Source organism: Sus scrofa, chromosome 5 (genome assembly GCF_054392235.1).
Source record: "Sus scrofa isolate SSC_HxYL_T2T_F1_AM1 chromosome 5, Sscrofa_HxYL_maternal_Yorkshire_Landrace_v2.0, whole genome shotgun sequence".
Classification (NCBI taxonomy): domain Eukaryota; kingdom Metazoa; phylum Chordata; class Mammalia; order Artiodactyla; family Suidae; genus Sus; species Sus scrofa.
The window spans coordinates 95,473,631-95,494,718 of NC_139387.1; the positions used below are offsets into that span (position 1 = coordinate 95,473,631).

Sequence of the window (21,088 nt, forward strand, 5' to 3'; positions counted from 1 at the left end):
GTCTGCAACCTACACCACAGCTCACGGCAACGCCGGATCGTTAACCCACTGAGCAAGGGCAGGGACCGAACCCGCAACCTCATGGTTCCTAGTCGGATTCGTTAACCACTGCGCCACGACGGGAACTCCGTGTTATACTTTTAAACATGCTTTTTTTTTAAAAGGAAAAGTTTGGAGTGGGAAATATGACATGCTTTTTGTCTTTGGTAAACATATAATTTAGTTGAAGAAGGTCTTTGATACCCATCAGATAAGGAACAAAGCAGATAGCTTTCAAGTGAGGATGCACTGAGCAGTATAGAATCACTGGGCAGAGGGAGAAGAGCCTGAAGATTGAAGAGGCAGAGCTTAGAGAGACGTGGGGCCAGAAATGAGTTGACTAGAGTTGGGGAACGAGGGGGAAGAGTGGACAGTCCAGGTCAGAGTCTGTCTCGGAAAGATAAATAGTTTAGACAGATCTTAGCAAATAGGGCCTCAAGAAAACATCTGTCCGAGGGCTTCTGCTTTCAAAGAAAGTGAGTTATTAGCTCCATTGTATAGACAAAACAAACACGGGACCAGAGCTCACGGAGCATGTTGAAAGGAAATTACATACCTTAGCAAAGCCATGGCTTGGGATCAGCAGTGAACAGTGAGGTGCACAGAACGGGCCAGAGGCAGTGCAGTCAAATTGTGAGACTGCCGGAGGCTGAGGGGAAATGAGACTGATAGACCTTTGGAAGGGAAGCAGGAGAGGAAAAGGAGCAGAGCCATCAGGGCCTGCTAAGGGAGGACATGGGGAAGGGAGCAGGGCTTAGAGACCAGGTGACCAAACAGCAGCAGCTTTATTACAACGTCCGCTCATTAAATGGTGACGCTTTTCTCCCTGTCTGCTGGGAATGCAAGCAAGCCAGCAAGAGAGGAATACGTTTCCTTCTCCGCTTGAATATCTGCCCTGGGAGTGCCAGATGCACTCAATTCTTTTCTTCTTTGCTTTCCTTCTGTCTTTTTTGGCCACCCCACGGCATATGGAGTTCCCAGGCCAGGGATGGGAGCCAAGCTGCAGCTGAGTCCTGTGCTGCAGCTGCGGCAGCACCAGATTGTTTAATCCTCTTCGTGGGGGGCTGGGGATCAAACCCAAGTCTCAGTGCTCCAGAGACACCACTGGTCCCGTTGCGCCATGGCAGGAACTCCCAGTACAGGACATTTTGATATGTGTGTTTGGGGTCTCTGTAAGGAAACAGTGCCTTCCATTGATAATGCTGATAATAATACATTTGAAGAATATAGAGGAGTTCCCCTTGTGGCGCAGTGGTTAACGAATCCGACTAGGAACCATGAGGTTGCGGGTTCGATCCCTGGCCTAGCTCAGTGGGTTAAGGATCCGGCGTTGCCGTGAGCTGTGGTGTAGGTCGAAGACACAGCTCGGATCCCACATTGCTGTGGCTGTGGTGTAGGCCGGCGGCTACAGCTCTGATTAGACCCCTAGCCTGGAAACCTCCATAAGCCATGGGAGCGGCCCTAGAAAAAGGTAAAAAGACAAAAAAGAAAAAGAAAAAAGAAAACAGTCCTTGTGGAGTTCTCTTGTGGCACAGTGGGTTAAGGATCCAGCATTGTCACTGCAGCAGCTCAGGTTGCTGCTGTGGCTCAGGTTCGATCCTTGGCCTGGGAACTTTTACATGCTACAAACAAACAAAACAAAACGAACAGTCCTTTTATTGGTGATTAGTGTCGCTGCCACAGCAGCGTTGAGAGAGCACCCTTCCCTCTTTAACGCTCTGCCCGTTTTCCCTGTGGCAGTGCCCCTGTCAAATGGAATAACCTTCTCTGTGTGGATTCCTAATTAGTACTGTAGGCCGTGTAACCCCCCGGCTCCTGCCCACTAAAGCCCAGTGGACCCTCCTAGTCTTTGTGGCAACCCAGCATTATCTTACACACGTTCAGGTGTCCCTAAGGGGACACTACAGTCTTGGACTGAGAGCAGCTGTAGCCCCAAAGGAGACCGAGCACAGGCTTCTCCCTTTATGCCCTGTTATGGAGACGACAGGACCGAAGCATTCAGCAGCATTTGATAAAGGCAGGGAGTTCATAAAAAGAGTAAAACAGATGACGCTCAGCAACCCACCTCACAAAATAATATGTGTCGTTAGGTCTAGTGTGCTTCCATGTGGCATTTCTTCCCTCTCGGGCTCTGACTAAGAGAAGGCAGCTAAGCCCTGCCCCTCTTAAACAGCTGATTCTCACAGTTCTGGTTTCCTACCCCAGGAGCCCTCTCTCCCAAGGCAGTTGATCTTGGAACAGCCCTCTGCGTCCAGGTGCAGTCCTATCCTTATCCTTCTGAGTTTCAACAGAGTAATCAAATCTCAGTACCAAACAACCCTGTATTCATACTGTTGATATACATGCATATGTTTCTTTAGAGTCTTTCTTTGGCTAATTTTTTTCCTAAGTACTATTTTTGCCTGTTTTCTCCTTGGTTTTGCTCTCATCAAACGTCCTCGCCTGTATTTCTGCCTGCTGACTGTTAACTGAGCTCCTCCTGTGGTTGGTGGCTGTGAACTGGCCAGCTCCTTGTCTGGAGTTGCTCAGTGTTGCAAGTCACTAGTAATGATAATGACCAGATGCCTCTTCTGTCCGCATATACTTTATCCCCATGTATTTTAGATGCCCTTGCTGTGGTTATCGAGGTGGCCAACCATGCCAACGACACCATGAAACAAGGAGTGAGTATCTTCATTTCAGTGGCTGCCATACTCTTGAACCTGGGAGCCCCTGCCTTCATTTGCTCTGTATCCCTTTCCATAGGACAACTTTCAGAAACTGATGCAAATTCAGTACAGCTTAAATGGACACCACGAAATAGTTCAGCCTGGGCGGGTAAGTGTTTCAGGCACCGTTTGTAGCTGCTTTCATTTGCGTTATGAAAATACGCCATTTGTTACTGTTGCTCCTCAGTGACCCAATCTGGATCAACTAAGTTCATTCTATCCTTTCAAAAACATTCATAATTTAAGTCACCATGACAAGAAGTCCAGTTCAATTAGGAGAATGGCAAGGGACCCCACAGAGCATCTGATTAAATTGGGTAATTTTATTGTGTAATCCTAGCTGACCTCACACAGCTTTAAAGACAGTTTCATTTAAAAGCCTTAATGTAAGAGAGGATTATGAGGGAAGGAAGAAAATTGGTATTTTAATGCGCTTCATAGAGCATAAGAGTGGCCCAGGGAAGGAATTCAGGAGCCTTACAAAATGCACTTGCCAGGAAGTTGGCCGCGACTCAGGATCACGTCAGACCTTTCAGACCACATGGTACCTCTGGGCTCAGTACTGGATTTGGGAAGCTCTGCTGGCTTGTCCAGTTCCTAAAGGACTTACAGGGTTTCGAAAAGAAGCTGTGACTGTAAAAAGTCACAAGGAAACATGTCCACCCAGCCTCTGCCCACAAAAAAATCCTGGGATAAGAGGATTGAAAAGGAACTTACGTGTGTATGTACATTATGGTTGTGTCATGATGGTTGTTTGAAATGGGTCTTTGTTTGGATGAATCAGGTTTTTCTCAAAGAAGGAACCCTGATGAAGCTATCTCGGAAAGTCATGCAGCCCCGAATGTTTTTCCTGGTAAGTGGCCACCTGTGTTTCTGCTGAGTCCAAGGCAGGGATAATTGCCTAATAAAGGAGACACTTACTCAGGACAGATAAGCTTAGCACATTCAAATAGCAGTTTTAGTTTGACCTTTGGCTGTATTGCTTATTGCTTGTCAAGTATAGGAAGCAAAGTTGTATGATGCATAGCTTTTTTGATGACTGCACCCATGACGTATGGACGTTCCGGGGCCAGGGATTGAATCTGAGCCACAGCTGCAGCAACGTCAGATCCTTTAACCCACTGTGCCGGGCTGGGGATCGAACCCATACCTCTTCAGAGACCCTAGCCGCTGCAGTCAAATTCTTAATCTGCTGCGCCACAAAGGGAACTGTGAAGTTTACTTCCTTTTTGACTTGAGTTTATTTCAACTCTGATTTGGGAAAATTGATTCAATCAGCTCTTTGTTTTGGCAGATTGTAAAACCTTAGCGGGATTTAAATTTCAGAAAACACTCCATCTGTTACAGAACTTGGAAAAAAAACACATTTTCTGGAAACCGTCTTTTAGTAATGTCCCAATGAAACATTCCCATCGTGGCTCAGCGGAAACAAATCTGATTGGCATCCATGAGGACGTAGGTTCAATCCCTGGCCTTGCTCAGTGGATTAAGGATCCGGTATGGCCGGGAGCTGTGGTGTAGGTTGCAGACGCAGCTCAGATCTGGCGGTGCTGTGGCTATGGTGGAGGTCGGCAGCTACAGCTCCGATTTGCCCCCTAGACTGGGAATCTTCCTGTGCCCTGGTTGTGGCCCTAAAAAGACAAAAAAAAAAAAAAATTAAAAAAAAAGTTCCAGGTGGTTCTGGTTTTATAAGCAGAATATAGGTATTTTATTCAGAGAGTTTTAAACGAAAAGGTAATATTGTTTCTTTATTCTTGTATCTTATCTTTGTAGCTGAAATTTCTTTATTTATCATGTCCTTGAAATGTTTCTTCTTGCAGTTTAACGATGCCCTGTTGTATACCACACCGGTGCAGTCTGGGATGTACAAACTGAACAACATGCTCTCGTTGGCTGGAATGAAGGTCTGTGCTTCTGTTAACAGAGATTTTTTTTTTTACCCAAATATATTTAGAGCAAACCCTGAGGGTCATCATTTTTCTCACACTCTTACCTCTTCTCTCTCCGTGTGTTACTGTTCCTCGGTCCGTTTATTCATTTTTGTCGTCATTTGTTCCCTCATACGTTAATGCAGTCATCACACATCTGCTGAGAACTACTATAAACAAAACATGTTATTGGTTTGGTGGAAAATTCAGACATGAATTGTTTATGTCTCCCCTTTACTCCCTTCCCCACCCCCCACCCCTAGGAGTTCAGCACCTAGTTAGGAAGCTAATGGGTGATGGGGAGAGTGGTGGTAGGTCGGGGGTGGGTGTCAGCAGCCAGGGTGTGGGGCAACCTTAGCTATGCTACGGAGATGCGACTTTCTTTCTTTTTTTCCTTTTCTTTTCTTTCTTTTTCCTTCTTTCTTCCTTCCTTCCTTCCTTTCTTTCTTTCTTTCTTTCTTTCTTTCTTTCTTTCTTTCTTCCTTTTTTTTATTTTTTGCTTCTTAGGGCTGTACCCATGGCAGATGGAGGTTCCCAGGCTAGGGGACAAATCGGAGCTGCAGCTGCTGGCCTACCCCACGGGCACAGCAACACCAGATCTGAGCCACGTCTGCAAGGTGCACCGCAGCTCGTGGCAACGCCAGATCCTCAACCCACCGTGCAGGGCCAGGGATCGAACCCGAGTCCTCATGGCTACTAGTCAGGTTCGTTACTGTGGAGCCACAGCAGGAACTCCTCGATTTTCAGTAGGATGAGTCTGCTCCAATAGTTCTGCTTTCTTCCAGGTCAGAAAACCCACCCAAGAAGCATATCAGAATGAATTAAAGATTGAAAGCGTAGAACGTTCCTTCATCCTGTCAGCCAGGTAAACTTTAAAAACATGTAAGGATGCACATTTGCCAGTATTAGCCAGTGTTTTCCACATTTAGGTTAACCACTCTGCTTGGTTTTTGTCTGTTTATTTTGGCCACGCCTGCAGCATGCGGAAGTTCCTGGGCCAGGAATCGAACCCAAGCCACAACAGTGACAGTGTTGGATCCTTAACCCACCAGGCCACCAGGGAACTCCTAGACTTATTTTTTTCCCCCTTCTTTCCTAATACCATGAAGTTTACTCTTGATTTACTGTATAGGTAGAATGTCGAAGAGCCAATGGAAGTACAGAGATTTAAATGTTCCTCTGAGTGGAATAATAATGCCGAAAAGGGCTTTGCTCATCTTTTTTTTTTTTTTTTTGGCTTTTTAGGCCCACACCTGCAGCATATGGAAGTTGCCAGGCTAGGAGTCGAATCAGAGCTACAGCTGCCAGCCTACACCGCAGCCACAGCAACATGGGACCCGAGCCGCATCTGTGACCTACATCACAGCTCACAGCAACGCCGGATCCTTAACCCACTGAGTGAGGCCAGGGATCAAACCCGAGTCCTCATGGACACTAGTTGGGTTCATTACCACTGAGCCACGATGGGAACTCCGTGCTAATCATTTTCTTAAGTGAATATTTCAGATCCTTTTGTGATGATACATAATTTCTAAAAAAAAACCTAGAGTTTTGTAGATTACTAGGAAGCTTTCATGTAACATAAAATCTATGAGGTAGATACAGAAATGAGGAAGACTAAGTTATGGAAATACTGAGTTGCTTTGTGAAGGATCATAGCTGGCAAAGTCAGGGTACGAATAGAAATGTTTTGCTTTTAAATCTGATGTTATTTATGACACCACATTGCCTCAAACTGGAACTTACAGTGACTGATGGAGACATCAAAATATATTGCCATCATGTCAGTCAAGCGCTGAGGAAACCTGAAGCTGTGTGACTCAGGCTCGTGTCTTATTCAGTTATTGGCCGAGTGGCAGAAGTGGGTGTGTAGCCAGATTTGACTAGTGAAGGGAGACACACCCACAGCCATAGTTTGTTCCACTGCTGGATCTGGATGACAAGTCTGGGCAGCTCTCAGACCTAACCTTGGATGTAACAAAAATTGTGGAGTTGCTGTCATGGCTCAGTGGTTAATGAATCTGACTAGGAACCATAAGGTTGCGGGTTTGATCCCTAGCCTGGCTCAGTGGGTTAAGGATCTGGCATTGCCGTGAGTTGTGATGTAGGTCACAGACGTGGCTCAGATCCCGTGTTGTTGTAGCTGTGGTGTAGGCCAGCAGCTGTAGACCTGATGCAACCCCTAGCCTGGGAACCTCCAGATGCTGCAGGTGCAGCCCTTAAAAAATATATATATATATATAGATATAGATAGATAGATAGATAGATAGATAGATAGATAATCTGGTTGCTGTGTGGAGAGTTGTTTGGGAGGGGAACTGAAGGGATGGGTGATGGGACACAGGAAATCGGGGCTGGGCTGGGGGACGCCGAGCTGCGCCTCCGGCTTGCACGGTGTATTGGGTCATGGTGCCATTCACTGTGGGGGGGAGCACTAGGAGAGGTGCCGCTTTGGGGCAGAAATCAGATACTTGGATTCAGAGGTGCGTATTGAATATGAGAAGCCTGCGAATCATCAGAATGGGCTCAGCAAGAAGGCAGTTGATGTCAGATCCGGCTGTCAGAAGGAGGACTGGATTAGAGGCGTGTTACGGGGAGTCCTCAGCTCAGGGATGATGACCAAAGCCAGGAGACTGAGCGAGGGTGCCCAGAGACCCTGACACTCCTAATTCTCCCATTCACGCTGGAGTCATCCCTTCTGCAAAGCCTTCCCTGCCACCTAAATAAGGTAATTTGCTCCTGTTATCTACCTTATGTTTATTACATCATAGAGTAAGTACTTATTTTTATGTCTCACCTCAGTTAGATAAGAGCCCTTGCAGGTGAGGTGTGCTTTGTGTGGCCAGTTCATGGCATGGTACCAGCCCATAGTAGGCTCCCGGGGCATGGTTTTTGTTTTTGTTTTGGGGGTTTGTTTTGTTTCTTATCTTTTTAGGGCCACACTCACAGCATATGGAGGTTCCCAGGCTAGGGGTTGAATCGGAGCAGCAGCTGCTGGCCTACGCCACAGCCACAGCAGCACAGGATCCAAGCTGCATCTGAGGCCTACACCACAGCTCACAGCAACACCGGATCCCCATCCCACTGTGCAAGGCCAGGGATTGAACCTGCGTCCTCATGGATACTAGTCGGGTTCATTAACCACTGAGCCCCGAGGGGAGCTCCCCGAGGCCTGTTACCCAAGTGAACTGGAGTGATGTGGCCTTTGGAGCCCAGAGCAGCATCCCGCAGGTCACCCGAGAAGTAAACAGTGTGGCAAAGTCTAACACCCGAAATCCCTTCGATTGTAGAGCTTTTCCTCTTAGAAGTTCTTTCCAAGCAACGGGGAAATGGTACTTGTTTAATGCAGGTTTGCTTCCTAGTGTGCACACACTGCTGAAAGAAAAGAATACTTGGTTTAAGTGGGTTTTGTTTTTTTGTTTTTGTTTTGTTTTGTTTTGTCTTTTTTTGCTATTTCTTTGGGCCGCTCCCGCGGCATATGGAGGTTCCCAGGCTAGGGGTCGAATCGGAGCTGTAGCCGCCAGCCTACACCAGAGCCACAGCAACGCCAGATCCAAGCCGCGTCTGCGACCTACACCACAGCTCACGGCAACGCCAGATCCTTAACCCACTGAGCGAGGCCAGGGATCGAACCCGCAACCTCATGGTTCTTAGTCGGATGCGTTAACCCCTGCGCCACGACGGGAACTCCAAGTGGGTTTTGATGTAAGGAAGATGCCCATTCTTCCGCTAACCAAGTCGCAAAATCAGGGCTAGAGTGTCTGCACTCGAGCTGCAGGCAAATGTGTGTGGTCTGTGAGAAATGTGTTATCAAGAGCCGGGACACATTGTTTTGGCAGAAACCCCACCCAAGAGAGAGCCAGCGCTGATTAAATGAGAGAGCAGCATATGCGACATGATTCGCTCAGTCGAGTCACATTCCACGCACTCCCAGGGCTCCAGAAACATCAGATGGCAGTCCTCAAATTAGCTCTCTGCCTCTCTGCTTTCTGTCACCTTTTCCGGTGAAAAATTGGGACGGGAGAGAGGGCAGGGGTGGAGGGCGGATAGTGATATTTGATGAATGTTTACTCGGAACCTGAACCTATTCCTCATCGTGTGGTTCTTCAGAAAACAGGGACAGAGGCCAGGGGTGACGTGGTGGCGAAGGGTTTAATCCTTAGCCACGCTTGGGTCTCGCACCGAGTCCTCCCCAGTCCCACAGCCTGTTAGCCAAAGTGCCTGGACTGGGAGTTGAGGCTTGGTGGATGCAAACTGTTGGATTTAGAATGAACGCGCAGGGAGGTCCCACGGTGGCGCACAGGGCACTGGGTCCCGTCTCTTGGGAGGATACGAGGAAGACAATGTGTCTGTGGTATGGCCGGGTCCCTCTGCAGTATTGCAGAAATTGGCACAACACTGGAAATCAACTATACTTTTAAAAAAATCTAAAAAAACAGAAAAAAGAAAATCATCTAACCGTGTGAATCCTCGGATTGCTTATCTGCAAAAGGTAATGGTGTGTGATGTATGGATTGGGGCAGGGGGTGTAAGGTCCAGTATATTCCACAGGGTAGCTCTGAGGATGAGATGTGATGACATTTGCAAAGGAAGCATTTAGCACAGCTGGCTGATTTGCGCTCAACGTTAAGTAATGGGCAGCTCGTTGGGGCGGCGACGATGGAAGAGTAGACATAACTGAGGCAGATTTTGTTTGGTTTAGAGAGAAAGGGGCTCTTTCTGTTTTACTTTGCTTTTAGTATCTAACGAAACTTTGAGAAATACTACTAGTTTTAAAATTCCATTTGTATACCATGTGATGTCACTTATGTCTGGAATCTAATATATGACACAAATGAAATTACCTACAGAACAGAAACAAACTCATGGACGTGGAGAACAGGCTTGTGGTTGCCAAGGGGGAGTGGGAGGGAGTGGGATGGACTGGGAGTTTGGGGTTGGTAGATGCAAACTATTGCATGTGGAGTGGAAAAGCAATGAGGTCTTACTGTATAGCACAGAGAAATAGTCTATACAATGTGAGAAAAAGAATGTGTGTGAGTCATATATATACACACACACACACACACACACAGCTGGGTCACCTTCTGTATGGCAGAAATTGACAGAACATTGTAAATCAACTATAATAGAAAAAATAAAAATAATTCTTTTTGCAAACTGGATATCTTCCTTTTAATTACCCATATGAGTGCATATTCTAAGAGGCACTTAAGCCATTTAGTAGGAAGGTACATTTCTGAGAATGATTGTGGGGAAGGGAAGGGAAGTGGTTTTTTAAGCGCCTCCTCGACCTGCTCAGGATTCATCAAAATATGCCTATTCATATCATCGTTTATGATGGAATTTTTCATTTTAAAGTCTTGGAGGGTGGCATGCTCACAGCATGTGAAAGTTCCCAGGCCAGGGATTGAACCTGCGCCACAACAGCAACCCCAGTTGCTGCAGTGACAGTGCCGGATCCTTAACCCGCTGTGCTGCAAGAGAACTCCCGCTTTAAAGTTATTGTTTAAAAGTTCAAACATATTTAAAATCAGAATGAATAATACAATGAAACTGCATCTTCAGTTACCCAGACTCAAAAACTACCAAGATTCTGACACAGATTTTCCTCTTTTCTAAAGTATTTTAAAGCAGATTGCAGCTATCAGATCATGTCACTCCTACATACTTTAATACGCTTCTCTGGAAAAAAAAGCACATTTTCTTATTTAATCACAGTGAGAGGAGTGCCTGCAGGGCAGGACCCGTCATTATGATGGATTGTATTATGATGGCGTTTTAAGTTTATTATTAAATTCTCTGTCTGTCTCTCTACAAACAGACATACACACAACCTAAAATGTGCCTCTCGCTCTTGAGTCTGCAAAACAAAATCTGCTGATACTAATGATGATTCTGAGTTACCATAGAATTTTTTTAAGAGGGAGTTATGGTTACAAAACCATAGAACAGGAATTCCTTTTCTGAGCAGGCTCTCCCCCTATTTGGCCCATTTCCATACGTTTGAACCACATGGCTCCTGGTGACTGAGAGTGAGAACAGCAAATGTGCTGGGCTGATTCGGTGCAAGAGCCCCAATAGCCACTAGAGTTTATTTCCCCTGTTAACCACTCCTTAAACGTCTGTTTATGACACTAAAAATGTGTTTCCTTTACTCCGGCACTCTTTCTAGAATATTTAGTAAAGTATTAAACTAAACATGTTTAATATTCAATGCTATAAACTTGATTTTGACACTTGATTTCTTGGATTTTTTTTTTTTTCTTTTTTGGCTGCCCCAAGACATAAGGGGTTCCAGGGCCAGGGCAGAGATCAGATCTGAGCTGCAGTTGCAGCCTAAGCCGCTGCTGTGGCAACGGCAGATCCTTAACCCACCGTGCTGGCCGGGGATCAAACCTGCATCCCTGTGCTCCCAAGGTGCCACTGATCCCATTGCGCCCCAGCGGGAACTCCAGAATATTTTTAACATCTGGGATTATATCTCAGGAAACTCCTTGGTTGTATAAATAATCATAATTATTAATTGCATGAATAGTCCTTAAGCCAAACAAAAAATACTTCCAAATTTAGGGGACTTCAAAAGCCATTCAGCAGAAAGCAGTACTATTGGAAAGAAAAAAAAGCATTGTGTTTGCTAAAATGCCATGTGTTCTGAAATGCCTGCTCTGATTGTTTGCGCACATAAACCTGAGTTGTTGCCTGTGGCTGGCATTGTTGGAGGGTGGTAGAGTCTGTTGCTATGGCCAAAGAAGAAGAAGAGGAAAAAGGCAAAGAATAAAAGCCGACATCTGGTTGATAGAACCTTCTTTTGCCCCCTACAGTTCTGCCCCAGAAAGGGATGAATGGTTAGAAGCGATTTCCAGGTCAATAGAAGAGTATGCCAAGAAAAGAATCACATTCTGTCCTAGTAGGAGTCTTGATGAGGTATTGTCTTTCCCTTCTTATGTTTTTTCCGTGCATTTAAAACAGTTTTTAACCTTAAAGAAACATCTCCCAGGGGGTTAGAAAAGCAACATGTGCTTCACCGAAGAACTGGAGATGTACGTATAACTTCAGAGCTAGATATTGATACTGTTAATGTCTAACTAGTCTGTGATAGTGTATGGTACATGGATATTTTTTCTCGTTATAAATCCTCATTGTAGAAAATTTTAAAAACGCAATGTGGCCTGAGGAAGAAACTCATTGCACTACCACAGGCATCTTTTAAAGTTAATCTCACACGAGAGGATTATTGGGAGGCAGCTGAGTTTAACATCCTGAGAACATGAGAAATACGATCGTTCGTATTTCATCCACCTTCTTAATGGTAGCATGAGCATGGTGAGCTGCCCGTGCCAGACGAAAAGGCTTGATGTGGCAGGAGACACACACATAGAGCTAACCAGACGCCCTTCTTTCACAGGCAGACTCAGAAAATAAAGACGAGGTGAGTCCTCTTGGATCCAAGGCTCCCATCTGGATTCCAGATACCAGAGCCACCATGTGTATGATCTGCACAAGCGAATTTACCCTGACCTGGAGACGACATCACTGCCGGGCCTGCGGAAAGGTGGGCACGGATCACCCTCACCTCCCTTGCGATTTGCAGTAGCTCCGTGCTGGGCATAGTGAGGACGCATGGTTCCCCTTGGAAACCATTGGCGGGGGGTGGTGTTGGGAAGGGGAGATGCTGAGTCATGGCTGGTGTCTCCTCTGAATATTTAGGCATGAGGCGCTCTTGTTACGGAACTTACCCTTTCCTATCCCGAGATTACTTTGGAATGTCAAGGATAGACGGTTTTCATGTTAAAAAAAGAACCTATCAAATTTACAATTAAATAGATGCCCACATTTACAGACGATTGAAACTGTAGTTCCCGTTGTGGTGCAGCAGGAGAAGGATCCAGAGTTGCTACAGCTGTGGCACAGGGCGCAGCTGCAGCTCCGATTCAGTCCCTGGCTCAGAAACTTCCGTCTGCCATGGGTGCAGCCAAAAAATAAAAGAAAGAAGGACACTGCGTTTATCTAGGTACTAAGTATTTAGTAGGAGGCAACTTTTCAGGTTGAAGTTATCGGTAGTGATGTTTCTAAGTCTTCATGACCTTATGAGTAAAATGGTGACAGTGATGTCAGAGAGTTCCTGGAAGGATGTAACGGGTCTTATCTAGAGAGCATTTAGCCCAGGCCAAGCACTCGGAAGAGATGCAGCAGAGGTGGTCACGGTTCCCACGGTGATGAGCACAATGGCAGTGACGGTAAATACAGCTTCCATGGGATTTGCTGCGCCCCAGGCGCTGTGCTAACCCTTTGGCCCGTATTGACCCCTTTGGTATGTTCTTTTCTGTAGTCAGCCCTCAGTAGTCGTCTGTGGCCTCTCCATCTTCAAGTGTGGTCTTGTGTGCGTTCACGACGTGCCTGAGCGCCATTCAGTTAATTATTGAGACTCAATGACCATGAAAATATTACGAAAAGTAGACGGCAGTACCGATTGTAACGTAACTGATGGTTTGGATACAAGGGTTATTTTAAATGAAATAATTCCAATGTGTTTTCAGATCGTCTGCCAAGCTTGTTCGTCAAATAAGTATGGCTTAGACTACCTGAAAAATCAACCAGCAAGAGTATGTGAACATTGTTACCAAGAACTGCAGAAATTAGGTAAAAAGTAAAAATTGAACTGAACATTCCTTTATTCCCCAGATGCTTTCAAACGACCTTCTCAGGCACATTAGCAATGTGCTTGGTGATACTTAAAACATTAAGTATTTTGCTTTTTTAACTTAGTTAAGCCTTCTTGACTCATATTTTGTGCTAATTCCAGGAAAAGTTGGACTGAAACTTATTTTTACTCAGAAAATGGTTTTGCTAAGGATACTAATTTTGTAGAATTTAATCATTGGAGACTCAATGAGATGCTATGAACGGTTACAAAAGAACGTTAATTTGCAAGTAATTTTCAAGTTTCTAGTTTCACAGCTCTGTGCTCATTGCAGATCATTTGGAGTTCCCATTGTGGTTCAGCAGGTAAAGAACCTGACAGTATCTGTGAGGATGTGGGTTCAATCCCTGGCCCCACTCATTGGGTTAAGGATCTTGTGTTGCTATGGCTATAGCGTAGACCAGCAGCTATAGCTCCAATTGGACCCCCAGCCCGGGAACTTCCATATGCCGCAGGTATGGCTGTAAAAAGAAAAAAGAAAGCATTTTTATCTATCAGTAAAGTAAGTCTCAATGGAAACAGACTAGGTGGGAGTTCCTGTCGTGGCTCAGCAGCATCAAACCCCACTAGTACCTATGAGGGTGTGGGTTCGATCCCTAGCCCTGCTCAGTGGGTTACGGATCCAGCGTTGCCATGAGCTGTGGTGTAGGTTGCAGATGCGGCTTGGATCTGGCGTTATGGTGGCTGTGGCGTAGACCAGCAGCTGCAGCTCCGCTTTGACCCCTAGCCTGGGAACTTCCATATGCTGCAGGTGCGGCCCTAAAAAAACAAACAAACAAAAATAAAAACATACTAGGTGGCACTTTGTTAGCCTTGTTCTAATCCCTTTAGTGAGGTTTTGTTTTATATCTAAATGTGCAGCTTTTCACCACATACAAAATGATAAGTCATAGCTGCCTGTTCATTGTTTGCAAGTATCCATCCCTACAGTTGCGATGAATGCAGCTCAGGTCACTGTTTTGGGAAGAGATCTTTATAGATAAATGCATAAAACTTACAGGATCTAAATTTGTAAAAGGTTATCCTTCCTACCAATGAAGAACAGCTTTTCATCAGAAAATGAAAATATCTAAGTGCGGACATGCTATTTCAGAATCCATCTATTTATAGAGGAAGAGTGGACCGTCTGTATACGTTTTCCAAAGGACCCGTCCATCTGAGATTTTGCCCTCCTTATGTTCCTCCCCATGTTGTCTGGGTATATAACATAGGCTTGACCATTCAAGATTCATTTTTCAGTCCTTCTCCCTCATCACCCCCGCCTGGTTCCTCAGTAAATCTTGCCAAATGACTCTCTGAAAATCTGTCTTGCTCTGGAGTTCTTCATCTCAGCCCTAGCAAAGCCTTCATTCTTTCATCTGGACGACGGTCCTAATTTCCTAACAGGTTCGTCTGCTGCGAACCCTTCCTCTTTCCTACGCCAGGTGTATTTTTCTAAATTCAGGCTGCTCGTGTCACTCCCCAGCCCCAGAGGCCTTTGGTTTCTCACTGCCTAAAAGACAGTCCTGAACACCAGCTCCTTTTCCAGCCTCATCTCCAAGTAGACAATCTAATTTCATATCTCTGTGCTTCTGCTCATACTGACTCTTCTTCATGGCGTGTTCTTCCGTCTCTTTTTTTCTTTGGCAAACTCCTACATGTATCTTAATGAGCAGCTCCAAACTCTCCTTGTCCTCCCAGCCTGCCCTCAGCCTCTGCAGTCAAAATGAATTACTTCCTCATCGTCTCTTTTAGTCCCTTTTCTAGCATTTTGGTCATTGTAATATTACTGTTTGGTCATGTATCTAAATGCTAAATGATCTTGTTAGCCTTTTTTTTTTTTTTTAAGTCAGGAGGGAAGTGTTTTCAATTGAATTTTTTAAGTTGATAGTACAGCCACATGTTTCAGAATTCTAAAGGCACAAAAGGGCAGTCCTTTCATAGGGTTTGCCGTTGAATAAGCATAAAATCATAGACCCTGGAACATCTTCCTTGCACTCAACTTCCAGTCATTTATCTTCCTTTCCCAGGGGCCTCAATGTCATAAGTTTCTGAAGTATCATTTCATGGCTATTTTATGCAACAGTGTGTATTGGTTTGGATTAAGTTAAATTGCAGAATGCTTACCCTTGGCTACACAAGTGAACCTGGTTTGTTTTAGACCACCAGCACGCCCCGAAGATCGGATCTCCTGGAAATCACAAATCTCCATCCAGCACCTTATCCTCAGTCCTGCATAGTATTCCATCAGGGAGGAAACAGAAGAAGATCCCAGCTGCTCTCAAAGAAGTGAGTGTTTCCGTTAAACCTGCAACCTGATAGAGGCTGAATTATTCATTCCCTTATAATACACTGTTCTTCTTTCATAAAGGAAGCTACCACTTTAAGACATGCATTTTCGTGCTGGCGATGGATACGGCTAAGGCCTCACTCTCTGGCTGGATCTCCTTTAGGACCTGAGTCATTTAGAAAATGACCATGAAAATGTTTGGAGAACATCTTACAGCAATGATAGAAAGTAAAGATAGCTTGGACACACAGGAATTTTTTAAATTACTTTAAGGAGGGAGTTCTCTCGTGGTGCAGTAGGTTAAAGATCCAGCATTGTCACTGTAGTGTCTTGGGTCGCTGCTGTGGCATGGGTTTGATTCCTGGCCCTGGAACTTCCGCATGCTGTGTGTGTGGCCTAAATAAACACATAGAAATAACATTGCTTTGAGGAGACCCCTTACCAGAGGGAAGCAGTCTGTAATATATTTGGGGCATTTTATTAGCATTTATTCATTTGCATGGCTTGTTTTTAGTAGGCTTTAGTTGGTTATATACAGCTAATGGTAGGTTGTTCTTCCTTTAAACCTAAAAGAAAAAGAATTTAAGTGATACTAGTCTACAGAGTTAGACCTGCCACTAGTAGAAAACCAGACGCGTCACTATTTTCCCGTCCCGATTACCCAAGTTCAAGCAGTCAGCCAGTGTCAAGAGATCAGGCAGGGAGTTCCCACCGTGATGCAGTGAGTTAAGGATCTGGTATTGCTGCAGCTGTAGTGTAAGTAACGGCTGCAGCTCAGATTCAGTCCCTGGCCCAGGAATTCCCATGTGCCACTGGCATGGCAAAAAAAGAGAGAGAGAGAGAGAGAGAGAGATCAGACAGTACTGCCTTTCTGGTCACTCCTATATTGATTAGTTTATTAATTATTTCCACCTGTGCTAGTTTTTGGCCAGGAGAGTAGAGTTTTATTTTTTTATTTCTTATTTTATTTTTTGTCTTTTTAGGGCCACACCTGCAGCATTTGGAGGTTCCCAGGCTAGGGGTCGAATCGGAGCTGTTGCTGCCGGCCTATGCCAGAGCCACAGCAACGTGAGATCCGAGCCGCATCTGCAACCTACACCACAGCTCACGGCAACACTAGATCCTTAACCCACTGAGCAAGGCCAGGGATCGAACCCGCAACCTCATGGTTCCTAGTCGGATTCGTTTCTGATGCTCCACGTCAGGAACTCCAAGAGTAGAGTTTTAAATTTTGTTCCCTTGCTTGGTTACTGTGGAGGTTTTCTATCATGGAAAGTATAAGCAAATAACTACAAATTAGACCAAAATCTTGTTTCTTATGTAAAGTTGGGTGTCTTTCATCATGGCCTTTGAAATACTGGGAAGTGATTTACAGATAATCTCGGTCAATAGTTAAGAACAGGACTTAAAGTTCCATTTGCCGTGTTTCACATGGAACTGGTTAAGCCAATAGAGTGAATACTCGGAACTCTCTCTCATCACACAGTTCCTAAATCTAAATCTACATCCAGAAGCTTAAACTTTCTTAAGCAACTGAAATAATTTTCAGTTCTCTGTAATTTTTTGCCTCTTCATGCTGATATCACAGTTTATAAATATAATTTTTACATGTGCCCCCCTCTTTTTTGTTTTTGTTTTTGTCTTTTTTTGCCGTTTCTTGGGCCGCTCCCCTGGCATGTGGAGGTTCCCAGGCTAGGGGTCGAATCGGAGCTGTAGCTGCCAAGCCTACACCAGAGCCACAGCAACGTGGGATCTGAGCCGCGTCTGCAACCTACACCACAGCTCACGGCAACGCCGGATCATTAACCCACTGAGCAAGGGCAGGAACCGAACCCGCAACCTCATGGTTCCTAGTCGGATTCGTTAACCACTGCGCCACGGCGGGAACTCCCTGTGCCGCCCCTCCCCCCCCTTTAGTCTAAACTCCACAGCATTGGCTACAAAAACTCTTTATGGTCCACAGACTAGACTCAACCTAATTCCAGTTGTTTTTTTGTTTGGTTGGTTTTTTTTCAGGGGTGCACCCTTGGCATATGGAAGTTCCCTGGCTAGGGGTCGAATCAGAGCTACAGCTGCTGGCCTACACCATAGCCACAACAAGCTGGGATCTGAGCATCTGCGACCTACACTGGTCCCTGCAATGCCGGATCTCCTTACCCAATGAGCGAGGCCAGGGATTGAACCCACATCCTCATGGATTCTAGTCGGATTCATTTCCACTGAGCTATGAAGGGAACTCCCCATTCAATTTCTTATACATGCTGCAGATGCAACCAAAGAAAAAAGAAAAGTGCGAATCCTTGAGGCTTACCCAAACTTGTGTGGAATCAGAAACTTTAATGAGCATTCTTGGTGATTCAGAACCATTGCTTTGGCTCATTTGTGGTGAGATGGGGGAAATTAATTTATCCAGTTCAGTGCTAGAAAAGTCAAAGTATTCATCTCAGAATGCTGGGGGTTTTTTGTTTGTCTTTTGCTTTTTAGGGCCACACCCAAGGCATATGGAGCTTCCCAGGCTGGGGGGTCTAATCAGAGCTACAGCTGCCAGCCTACGCCACAGCCACAGCAACAATAGATCTGAGCCGCATCTTTGACCCACACCACAGCTCACAGCAACTCCGGGATCCTTAACCCACTGAGCTAGGCCAAGGATCAAATCCGCAACCTCATGGATACTAGTCGGGTTCACATAACATAAAATTAATCATTTTAAAGTATACAATTCAGTGGTATTTGCTGTATTCACAAGGTTGGAGTAATAGTAGTATCCCAGTGTCACTACATTTTAAGAGAAACTCCTTTGAAGATAAATATTCTAGTTTTTTTTTTTTTTCTTAATTGTCGATAGTCTCATACAAGGATTTATTTCTGTATACAAGTTTACTTGCATGTAACAGATATTTCTAATTTACCATTAGATATAAATTTTCCACTACACAACCTATCATCCTTTTCATGAAATTTGTAAGAAATTAATACAATTACTATGTAATTGAAGATTAATACAATTACTACCTTAAAAGTTCATAGAGCACATTTCTGTTCATTTTCTACTGCTATGTAACAAATTACCACAAATGTAGGGGCTTAAAACAGCACACATTTATTATCTCAGGAACTTAAATGGGATCTCTGCAGGGTGGCAGTCAAGGTGCCAGCTAGGAGGCTGACTCATGAAGGGGCTGCCTGCTCCTGGAGGCTGCCCTCGGCGCCTTGCCACATGGGCCTCCCCAGAGGGCTGCTTACTTCTTTAGCCAGCATGGCATACAGTTTCTTTTTTTTTTTTTTTTTTTTTTTTTTGTCTTTTGTCTTTTGTTGTTGTTGTTGCTATTTCTTGGGCCGCTCCCGAGGCATATGGAGGTTCCCAGGCTAGGGGTCCAATCGGAGCTGTAGCCACCGGCCTACGCCAGAGCCACAGCAACTCGGGATCCGAGCCGCGTCTGCAACCTACACCACAGCTCATGGCAACGCCGGATCGTTAACCCACTGAGCAAGGGCAGGGACCGAACCCGCCACCTCATGGTTCCTAGTCGGATTCGTTAACCACTGCGCCACGACTGCTAGCAAGATGAAGTCCTTTTTTTTTTTTTTTTCTTTCTTTTTAGGGCCGCAGGGGTCAATTGGGAGATAAAGCTGCTGGCCTATGCCACAGCCACGCAGGATCCCTGACCCTGACCCACTGAGCAAGGCCAGGGATCAAACCCTGGCCTCAGGGATACGAGTCAGGTTCATTTCCACCGCACCACAGTGGGAACTCCAGGATGGAGTCTTACGTAATGTAGCATAATAATTACGGGAGTGACAACCCGTCACCTTCACCAATCCCACTGGTTAAAAGCAGTCATAGGTCCTGGCCACCCTGGAAGGGAGGAGGTGGTACAGCAGCCTTGGGAGTCTGTTCACCATCCCACCAATAAGGCAGTTCCTAAATTTGTCTTTTATAGCTCATCTTTTCCCATATTTAAAAAGAAAAGTTTTCAACAGCCAGATTATAATCATTGAAAGTTTACTATCTTGTACCTAGAGATTAAATCATTTTCAGCCTTCTGTGAAGCAAAATAAGCTTTTTTTCTTTCAGGCCAAAATTTGAGGAGCAGAAACTGGTCCTTGAAATCACCATTAAAAATAGAATTTTCTCTTTACTTTTATGTTGATATAGTTTTTAAAAGTCCAGAAAGTTATTTCACGAACAGAGTTAAAAGTTTAAGTAATTTACTCTAAGACCCCCGAATAAGAAAAGCAGTACACAACACATACAGCCCCCCAAATACAGCTTTATTTATTTATTTACTTTGTCTTTTTAGGGCCATACCTACAGCATATGGAGGTTCCCAGGCTAGGGGTTGAATCGGAGCTGTAGCTGTTGGTCTATACCATAGCCACAGCAACACGGGATCCGAGCCATGTCTGCCACCTACACCACAGCTCCGGGCAACACCGGATCCTTAACCCACTGAGAAAGGCCAGGAATTGAACCTGCATCCTCATGGATGCTAGTCAGATTCGTTTCCACTGAGCCACGATGAGAACACCTGAAATACAGCTTTTAAAGGCATTTTTTTACCTTTGGAATTATTGCTTATCTCCTGGTGAACACAGGTAAACCCACAAAGAAACATACACATGCACACACAGTTAAACCAGGTAAAATTCTGGAATTGCTTCTTAAAGGAAGGGTTTTATGCTTATGGTGGTGGCAGGATTCAATTTGTACAGTAGCAGACTTTGAAAATAAACAATTTCACTCTGAAACATTATGTTATTATCATGATGATTATTGCTTTCAACACCAGTGATCAAAAGCAATTTTGTCACTTTACATCTTATTTCTGTCTATAAATCATTAAACCGTGTATGGGGTTTGCTTATCTTAGGTATCAGCAAACACAGAAGATTCTTCTATGAGTGGCTACTTGTACAGATCAAAGGGCAATAAAAAACCTTGGAAACACTTGTGGTTTGTCATAAAAAATAAAGTGCTGTATACATATGCTGCAAGTGAGGTAAGCGCTGAAATCTGAACATGAATAATTTGGGGGTCTTGTTATACTGTGCCACCTGAAAATATTTACAATGTTTGCTTTATTTGTTTTGTCTAGGTTTTTCATTTTGCTTTGCTTTTAGAAGGGGACATGTTGCTGTTATTTTTGACATGAACAGTGTCCTTGTTTTGTATCTAAAAAGCTCTTACCCCAAAATGTTAGGAATTGTCCATAGTGTTAAAATGTAAGTTTTGGGGATCTCATATGGCGACGGACTCGTTTACGGAAGGTAGAAGTTTAATGGGACTGGGGTATATCACCTTTCTGAGCTAAGTTTTCTGCATCCAGAAAATTTAAGTAATATAATTACCTACATCCTGTGGTTGTAGGAAATAATGTGAACTTCAGTGGATACGAACACACTGAAAACTGTCAGCACAGTGTCTGGTTCGAGGGCT

The 21,088-nt window shown here is 44.7% G+C and overlaps 1 protein-coding gene and 1 long non-coding RNA gene across 15 annotated transcripts in view; one reads left to right on the plus strand and one right to left on the minus strand.

Annotated features, from left to right (window-relative positions):
• The window catches only part of FGD6 (FYVE, RhoGEF and PH domain containing 6), a 121,141-nt gene that overhangs the window by 95,648 nt on the left and 4,405 nt on the right, over window positions 1-21,088 (plus strand). For 6 of the 11 annotated variants that reach the window (XM_005664248.4, XM_021092744.2, XM_013998062.3 and 3 more), the window contains 10 exons: window positions 2,644-2,702; window positions 2,785-2,856; window positions 3,532-3,600; window positions 4,568-4,651; window positions 5,461-5,540; window positions 11,500-11,602; window positions 12,084-12,230; window positions 13,216-13,318; window positions 15,520-15,647; window positions 20,523-20,651. In XM_005664248.4, the coding sequence (XP_005664305.3) occupies window positions 2,644-2,702; window positions 2,785-2,856; window positions 3,532-3,600; window positions 4,568-4,651; window positions 5,461-5,540; window positions 11,500-11,602; window positions 12,084-12,230; window positions 13,216-13,318; window positions 15,520-15,647; window positions 20,523-20,651 (974 nt within the window). Of the gene's footprint in view, window positions 1-2,643; window positions 2,703-2,784; window positions 2,857-3,531; window positions 3,601-4,567; window positions 4,652-5,460; window positions 7,404-7,641; window positions 7,994-8,172; window positions 9,126-11,499; window positions 11,603-12,083; window positions 12,231-13,215; window positions 13,319-15,519; window positions 15,648-20,522; window positions 20,652-21,088 lie in introns of those variants that run through there. The other 5 variants (XR_014804324.1, XR_014804325.1, XR_014804328.1 and 2 more) reach the window with 5 other exon arrangements.
• LOC110260793 (uncharacterized) overlaps window positions 1-21,088 on the minus strand; it is a 33,243-nt gene that overhangs the window by 1,286 nt on the left and 10,869 nt on the right. Inside the window, exons 2-4 of one of the 4 annotated variants that reach the window (XR_014804384.1) lie at window positions 4,741-4,845; window positions 2,105-4,378; window positions 806-1,209 (exon numbers count right to left, since the gene is read on the minus strand). This is a non-coding gene — a long non-coding RNA (uncharacterized LOC110260793). Of the gene's footprint in view, window positions 1-805; window positions 1,210-1,499; window positions 4,379-4,535; window positions 4,662-4,740; window positions 4,846-15,485; window positions 15,674-21,088 lie in introns of those variants that run through there. The other 3 variants (XR_014804382.1, XR_014804383.1, XR_002344252.2) reach the window with 3 other exon arrangements.